The sequence below is a fragment of the Danaus plexippus genome, chromosome 11 (assembly GCF_018135715.1).
Source record: "Danaus plexippus chromosome 11, MEX_DaPlex, whole genome shotgun sequence".
NCBI classification, from domain to species: domain Eukaryota; kingdom Metazoa; phylum Arthropoda; class Insecta; order Lepidoptera; family Nymphalidae; genus Danaus; species Danaus plexippus.
Genome location: NC_083544.1, coordinates 4,779,845 through 4,788,936, shown reverse-complemented (window position 1 = coordinate 4,788,936; position 9,092 = coordinate 4,779,845). Strand labels below are relative to the sequence as shown.

At 32.9% G+C, this 9,092-nt stretch overlaps 1 protein-coding gene and 1 pseudogene across 1 annotated transcript; both read left to right on the top strand.

Moving 5' to 3' along the window:
* The first annotated feature begins 94 nt into the window (after positions 1 to 94).
* Positions 95 to 3,189, top strand: LOC116765469 (endocuticle structural glycoprotein ABD-4-like). The gene is made up of 4 exons (XM_032654919.2): positions 95 to 232; positions 1,276 to 1,403; positions 1,752 to 1,923; positions 2,838 to 3,189. The coding sequence occupies exons 1-4, from the start codon at positions 230 to 232 to the stop codon at positions 2,964 to 2,966; spliced, it is 432 nt and encodes a 143-aa protein (XP_032510810.1). The 5' UTR covers positions 95 to 229; the 3' UTR covers positions 2,967 to 3,189.
* Positions 3,190 to 4,946: 1,757 nt separating this feature from the next.
* LOC116765779 (cytochrome P450 6B6-like) lies at positions 4,947 to 6,458 on the top strand (annotated as a pseudogene).
* The last annotated feature ends 2,634 nt before the right edge of the window (positions 6,459 to 9,092 follow it).

Below are 9,092 nucleotides of genomic sequence, written 5' to 3'. Positions count from 1 at the left end.
TAATGGATTTCCATTATTTTATATTTAATGTACATTTGTGGTGCGTATTTACGATAAGTATAAAATTGTGCATGTATGTATGTAAGATGAGTAGTCAGGACGAGCACAGATCGCGTAAGTTCATAGGTAAAGGAGCTGGTATATAAACCCATTGCAGTGTCACTATTAACACACTTCAGTCGCATCTTAGTGCATTCAGATCCTGCACGAACATCATATAACTTTCAACATGGTAAGAGTCCCTTCCGCAATAGTTTAATCTTAATATCTTACTAACTCTTATTTCCCTTTTCCGATGCCATTTGGCTGGATAAGATAATAAAGGAATATTTCTGTATATTTATTATAAAATAAATATTTTGCTTCTAACCAGCAATTATAAATGAATTATGAAATCGTGCTTAGCTTTTGACACTTCATTACGAAGTCTTTGATGTAAAATGAAACCTTCCTCAACACTTTAAACCTCCAGACATTGCTCAAAGTCTTATGGAAGAGTTCATTACTTACATAAGGATTACACAATCTGGCATGATCCTTTTAACTCAATAATTTAAAATTACTAAAAGACGTTCAACATTAGATAAAGTTATATCAATTATGATTTTCATCTTGATAATGTATTCTTTATTTACCCATAATAAAGCCGGTAACATAATATAATTATCAGGTCTAAGAACTGCGTTTGTAAATATATATTTTAAAATAATACATGTAAATAATTTAAATTACATAGGATATGACAAAGGACGCATCTTTATCATAATATTATGTACATTACCTACATATTCAGTCACGGAATCCTTTCTTTCCCCATTCCAGTATAAATATATTATATTCATGTCACGTTTAACTTGAGACGAGCTTTAACCGTTTATATATACACATCTTTTGATTTTACGACGTGAATAATCGGAGTTATGATCTAGGTGTATTATTCTCTAGTATGAAAAGATCTCTGATAACTAATGTTGTCTCTGATATTTCTTCATATAATTCTTTATTCACTTCTAAAATTTATAATGTTTTCAATTAAATTTTTGCATCTCACACCCATCACAGAAAAATATAAGATTATTTTTCATTCTACTAAGCATACTAATAATGTCGATATAATTAATACATAAAAGAAATCACCATAGAAGCGCCTTCTCAAAATTTTACGACTGCTACTGTAATATGCATTTGCTCTTTTTTAGTTTTTCAAGTCGAATATTATATATTATCGTAAGAAAATTTTTATGATCACTTAATTTCAATTGTTTCTGCTAACAGATCTATATTCTTCTCGCGACTCTGCTGACAGCTAATATGATAGCTCAAGCACAAAGGCCAAATGATCAAATTCCAATAATAAGATTCGAAACTGATGGTCCCAACGTCGATGGCTCCTATAAATGGCTGTAAGCATTATTTGTTTCTCTTTCGCCTGACCCAGAACCCATGACTATACAAAATGTTTGCCCAATTCCTTGTTAAAGAAATGTTTTAAGGAAAAGGTATTTTACTCTTTTAAATTTATTGTTTGAAGACGTCGTATAGATTATTTTCTTAACTTTTATATAAGATTCGCTTAAGAATTTCAAACCTTTACAAATATAATTTAAAACCACATAAAGTCACTTACACTACAAATGTTTCAGTTTTTGAAATTAAGTAGTATTATATAATATAATTCAACAATAGTTAGTTATTTTATTAATTATTAATATTTAACAGTATATTACATTATAATAACCATTATTAAACAGATATGAAACTGGAAATGAAATTAACGCTGAAGAATCTGGATATGTTAAGAATTTCGGAAAAGGGGAAGGACAGGAAATACAAGTTGCCGAAGGACGATTCAGTTATAAAGCTCCTGATGGTTCACCGATTGCTCTCACGTATATAGCTGATGAAAATGGCTTCCAGCCACAGGTAAGTGCCCACCTTATAATAGGATTTCGAAAAGAGAACATAATTTTGCCGCCATACATGTGACAAATAAAAAAATACTTCTCTGAAATCAATCAAAATAGACTTTACAAATAATAGTTAAAGCTAAAAAGAGCTGATTTTAAATTTTCAATATATAAATATACAATATAATAATGAAAATTAAATCTTTTGTAAGGTTATTCATATATTTTAACATGTAAGAACTAAAAATTATATTATTATTCATCCAAGCCTCAGGTGTGAACTTTAATATCTAGATTAACCTTTTGATTTATGAATTTAAACAAGATGTTTTGTTTCAAGTTATGGTTACGCAGGACATGTACGAAAGATCTTATCAATATGAGTGATTTTATACTTGTACAATTTGTTTTGTCAGCATTCTTTTTATGAATTTCATGGTTTTTAAATGCAATTATCTGTATGTCAAAACAATGTGTTTGATATGACTTACGTATTATAAATTTGAAATCTAATATTTTGGCGTGACTTACAAATAAATTCCATTGCACAGATGATTTATCTGTCAGTTACATCCTAGTGAACTTTATACCCATGAATAACGTAAATGTTAAGGCTATGTGGTTAACACTAAGATATTTTTATGGTTGCTTCAGAATAAACAAGATTTTCAATTACGATAGGCTAATTGAACGATAAATTATTTGCAACTCTATCCTTGACATATTGCTATCATTTTGACAGATGTACTACGACATTTCTTCCGCCATCCGTTAAATTGTAAAAGATATCAGTTTTTATTCCATTGCGATGGACCCGACACCCGCACGGTGAATCCATGGAATGCTGACAAGTTTCGTCTCATATATTTTGGTTTTCCCGATGTTATAACATTATTTGGGTAATATTTTCACACATATTTATATTTTCAGGGTTCGCATCTGCCAACACCACCACCTATTCCCCCAGCGATCCAAAGAGCATTAGATTACTTGAAGACTCTTCCTCCTTCAGCTGACTCTAACGTTCCAAGAGGTGGATCTTTCAGAGGAAAACGTTGAATGAACTAATTCTTGAATAGCTTTATTATAATGTACCCCAACATGTTTAGTATTTATCTAGATCATCCTTGACTTGTACACCTAAACTAAAACTACGACACTTTTATTGTTATTACTATCTTCCTAAACTAATTTTTTATTATACTACAATAGATACTCTTCGTGAATAAAATAAAGATACTGCAATCAATACTCATATAAAATATAAATAATTTTGATTTTATTCTCTCTTTTCTTTAATAGTTCTTTATACTTTTGAGTTACAATAAGTAAATAAATAAATGGAATGCATTATTTTGTTTCATATTCCAACAGTTTTGTAAGAAGAAACACAATGTCGATTATATAGAACGCTGAACTAAAACAGAATATCCATGATGTTGCAGTATAACAATTTATGGCAATAGAATTTTAAAGAAATAATATTATCAGCAACAAAAACAATCAAGATACGTTACTCATGTTCAATATGATAAAAAATATTGTCAAGATCCAGAACTCATTCTGTTTCATGCGTTTCGGAAAATAAGAAAGATATAAATATTTAAACAATTTATTCTGATGAATTATTATATTAAATTTCATTAACATTTTCTTATATTTTTAGTTACAGTTATTGAAACAATACTAACATAACACTTTTTGTTGTTCCTCTTAAAATTACTATTATTAATAAATGTGAGAGTTGGTGACGATGTATGAATGTATTTATCGCCGTATTGATGTTTTATGCCAAAACACTCGAAAATATTTAGCAGATTTTGGTAAAAATGTGCTGTAATGTAAAGTTTACATTAGAATAAAATATGGGACATTTAGCTTGAAATCGAGTATATCTTGTGTATAATCAGCTATAACAGTGGCATTGTGTATGAAGTCACGTAGCAGAGACTATACATATCGTTGAGAAATATACATAGGTTACTGTTAACAAGAAAAAATGTACTGTACAAATTGCTCTGCATTGAATGATGACAAGCGTAGTACGATGGTAGCTTACGATATCCTACCAGAGGGAAGTACAAATCTTCATTAGAGGATGAATCTGTCTTTTAATGTAAATAAGATATTACAGCTCAAAGTATTGATTCAATATATTTGTAGCGACCTAGTTGTTATTTAAACAACCTGATAATTCTTTAAATATGTATTGATATACGTGAACATTTGGTAACGAAGGATGTTTCTGAATTGTAAACATCTTTAAATTATTCCCGGGAACTTTTTCCTGAACATTCAACAAAATGTCTTTTTACTCTGTTATTTGCGCTGTCATCAAAACTAGTTGCTGATTTCATAATCTATTAGGAAAATCATAACTTTTAAATTTATAATTAACACGAAATAATTAATACCGCTTCGAAACTAAGTGTTAAACTTTTTTCCTCTAATATCTGCAGTTCAACGATAACTAAGATATTTACAGTTTCTTTCATGCTATGCCAGTAACGCATATTATGAGAAATTATTATTTTGAATATTATTTATTTTATTATTCTATAAGGTACTATTAAAACAACATATTTTACATGTTTGTATGAATTCTTAGTGTTCTTGTTTTAAAGTTGCTGTATAGAAAACTATTTTTAGTTTAACTAAGAAATAAGCTCCCTAGTTAACAGTGAATGTAAAATTTTCATTTTACATTTTCTACGTCATGCTGTAATATAAATATTGGCTAATGTAATATTAATAATTAGTAGGCTTTTAAGTGGTATTTTTTTTTAGTATCTACTCATCAAACCTCATTACTAATGATTTTATAACAATGCCACGAGGGTTTACAGAACAAAAAAAAGGAAGTGGATGGTGAAACAGTTTTTGCTGAAATAATACTAATGTATAATGAATCTAAGCACTGTATAAATGTATGTGTCTTAGAACTTATACTTTGTTAAGATCGCGACCAGAAACAGTCCACTTTGATATTATTATATTATTTATATAATTAAATCAAACTATCGCTTAGTTGAATATATAATGATAACGTTATTAATCATAGTGGCGATAATCGCTTTGTATTTATACGGAACCAGAACCTTTAATTACTGGAATCATAAAAGAGTGAAACATGATAACCCAATACCGTTTCTTGGGCACCAATGCAAGAAATTGTATGATACAGATGAGTAGTACACAGATTAGCGAAGAGATGTCTTGGAAGTACCCGACTGAGCGCGTCGTGGGTTGCTTCTATGGCATGCAATCTGGGCTGATTGTCCGTGACCCTGAGTTAGTAAGACACATCCTCACCACAGATTTCTCTTCTTTCTATTCACGTGATATTAATTCGCATCAGAAGATAGAACCACTGCTGCAAAACATATTTTTCGCGGATGGTGATCTATGGCGGCTGCTTCGGAAGCATATGACCCCTGACTTTACAAATTTTAAATTAAAAGCCATATTTCCACTGATCGAAATGCGTACGGAGCAACTGAAGATTGTACTAAATGTCTCACGATTGACGCACGCGATATTATGGCACGCTATACCACAGATGTTATTGGCAGATGCGTGTTTGGTATTGAATCTGATTCGCTTCATGATGAAAATTCGGCATTCCGAAAGCTCGGTCAAACTATATTTAATATAACTTTTAAAGATGCGATCGTCATATATCTGAAACAAATGTTTCCCAGTACTTTTAAAAATTTTAAATTATTGAATCGTGTTGAAAAAGAGATGTTGGCACTGGTGGATGAACTACTTCTACAGAGAAACTACAAGTCAACGGGAAGAAATGACTTTATCGATTTGTTACTTGAATGTAAGAAGAAAGGAGTCATCACTGGTGACTCGATAGAATATATGAATCAGGATGGATCAGCGAAGAAAGCCACTGTTGACCTGACATATAGTTTGATAGCGGCTCAATTATTTATATTTTTTGCAGCTGGCTTTGAAACTACCTGCTCTTCGACAAGCATAACTCTGCACGAACTTGCTCATCATCCCGAGGTCCAGAAAAAAGTTCAAGAAGAAAATGACAGGGTCCTCAAAAAATATAACAACAAACTTTGCTACGAAGCTATCAAGGAAATGACTTACCTAGAGTGGACTTTTAAAGAAGGCATGCGTATATTCCCGTCTCTAGGATTTTTGATAAGGCAATGTACTAGACGGTATACTTTTAATGATCTCGATCTCACTATAGACAAGGGAGTCAAGATTATAATACCACTTCAGGCCATGCAAAATGATCCTAAATACTTCGATAACCCCAGTGAATTCTGTCCAGAAAGATTCGACCCCAAAAACATCGAAAATGGTAGTAAGTTCGTATATTTGCCATTCGGGGCAGGTCCGCGCGCTTGTATTGGTGAGCGCATGGCGTTACTGCAGTCACTGGCGGGGTTAGCGGTAGTGTTGTCACGGTTCTCTGTTCACCCGGTGCCGGAAGCACCGCGAAAGCCTTTTGTCTATCCGCGTTCAAACATTGTGCAGGTTATACGAAAAGGGTTGCCGCTCACCTTCACTGTCAGAAAGTAGTACTAACGCATATTCTGTTCTATGGTACTAGGTAGTGATATTGTTGGTACTTCGCAGTATTTCATTTAGTAGGGAAGTAAATATACAATTTATTCTATTACTTATTGTAATTAGTAATAAATTATATTTTAGGTATAAAAATATTTTATTGCACAAGTAAAAGAAAATACCAATTTATATTTTTTGTATAAATATCTCGATAATAAAAACGCAATGGGATTCGATTATAACACTATTTTGCCTATGAGAACATTACTTTCCCACATCTTCGACAAATGTGATAATCCTGAATATCTCTTTTTTAACATTTTTATCCAACATACTAAAATATTAATCAAATTAATGTATAGTTCTTTCTCCATAGTCGAGTAGTTCATCAACTTTGACCAGGTTTTAGATTCCGGGCACCTTTTTACGGACATACACGTATTATCGGTATGGGTCACCTTGACATTTGTCTCTTAAAAAACCAAAACTGGGTTAATAGTCTGATTTATTACTACAATTACTCAATATATTTTTCCCATATCTGAAACTCACTTTAAGCTTTATGCTGTTCCATCTCCTTAGGCCTTATAATTGTCTGAAACTCTGATCATGTATATAGCAAGCTCATTTGAAGCGGAGTACTGCGGTTTCTTACGACGATATTTTTTCATTGTCAATTTCTTTTTAAAAACCAATTATTTTTTGTCCCCGAAAAAATTTCTTTACATCATTCCACTGCCTGAAACCTCTTATTCCAGTTTTACTTCCTAATTTTCACCTATTTTAATATAAATTTTCTTAAAAACAAAAATGTGCGTGGATTCTCTTCGCGCGGAAAAAGTGAAACTTAGTAATGAAAATAGGAAAGGATAGAAATAGATTTTTGTGGAACTAATTTTGTTTCTTTAAGACAAACTTTATAAACATTTCTTATAATTCACAATTAATCACATCCTTTAATTATCATTTTCGAATGGAGAAATATTGAAATCTAAAACATATACAATGGGATTATGATAAATGAAGTTAGAACAAACCTAACAATCAATTGCTATTCACAATTTCTCTTTGTGTATATCTGTCTCATTTTCTATTTAAACTCAAGTTTCTCTCTTCACGTAATATGCATATGCAATAGAATAGTAATATTAATGGAGATAATAATAAATAAAATATGTAATACATATTTTAATCTAGTTAAAAAATATATAAACGGAGTTATTCATATACATTCTTGCAGTCATATAACGTTTGACATTGTTTTCTCTGTTCTACCATCACTTTTCATTAGAAACCAGATTCTCCATCCCATTTAAGAATTTTATTGACATTACTATCCTTGCATCATATAAATTACGAAGAAATAAAGACACACAGGGATATAAAGTAGCGGTAATGTAATTTTTATAAAATATCCGTTTAATTAAATGTTTGTATTAAACTTTACTACGTTTATCCAAACACAATTTGTTAAATATTTGTCTCTATTGTCTGGGATCCTGATGTGACTTAGTAATAATTATTGAATATACATATGAGTGCGTATAATTTCTGATATTTAAGTCGGGGCCAGCAAATTGATTTATTGTTATGGTCATTATGGAAAATCCTCTCTTCAATTTATGGAATTAATATAGATTATGTAAAACTAAATAAAAAATACAAGAGATAGGTGTGCAAAACATATAGGGTTTTCCATTAAGGGCGCTTGATCTTTGAAATGCAAAAAAAAATACATGTAGGAAAGATATTTGCGAAATTTTTTTTATTTGGAAGGTCTATCGACCCCATTATGTATGGAATATGACATCATTCAAATGACCGCCACGGCTTCGGTTGGTGGCGCGCACACGAAAGGTCCAATTTTCGATGACTCTGGCGCACAAATCGGGCTGTATTTGATCGATGGCGTGGCGTATGTTGACTTTGAGGGCATCGGTGGTTTGCGGCTTGTTGGCATAGACCTGCGACTTAAGAAAACCCCACAAGAAAAAGTCCAGCGGGGTCAAATCGCACGATCTCGGTGGCCAGTTCACGTCGCCTCCGCGCGAGATGACCATGTCCAGAAATTGCTCGTGCAGAACTTCCATCGTAGCGTGTGCTGTGTGGCACGTAGCGCCGTCCTGTTGAAACCACATGTTGTCCAGATCCATATTCTCGATTTCAGGCCAAAAGAAGTTGGTTATCATCGACCGGTATCGCTCACCATTGACGGTGACGGCCACACCATTATCGTTTTCGAAAAAATACGGACCAATCACGCCTCCGGCCCAAAATCCGCACCAAACAGTCACTTTCTGCGGGTGCATTGCCACTTGGTGAACCTCGTGTGGATTGGTCTCGTCCCAAATACGGCAATTTTGCTTGTTGACATAGCCATTCATCCAAAAATGCGCCTCGTCGCTGAAGATGATTTTTTTGCCAAAATCGGCGTCAACTTCCAACTGCTCTAATGCCCAGTCAGCGAACACACGGCGCTGTCTATGGTCATTAACCTTGAGCTCTTGGGTCAGCTGGATCTTGTACGGGTGCAGGCTCAAGTCACAACGCAAAATTCGCCAAGTTGTCGTCTGCGAAAGGCCGAGTTCCTGTGCGCGACGCGGAATTGACTGCCGCGGGTTTTCGAGGACACTGTCGCGCACAGCG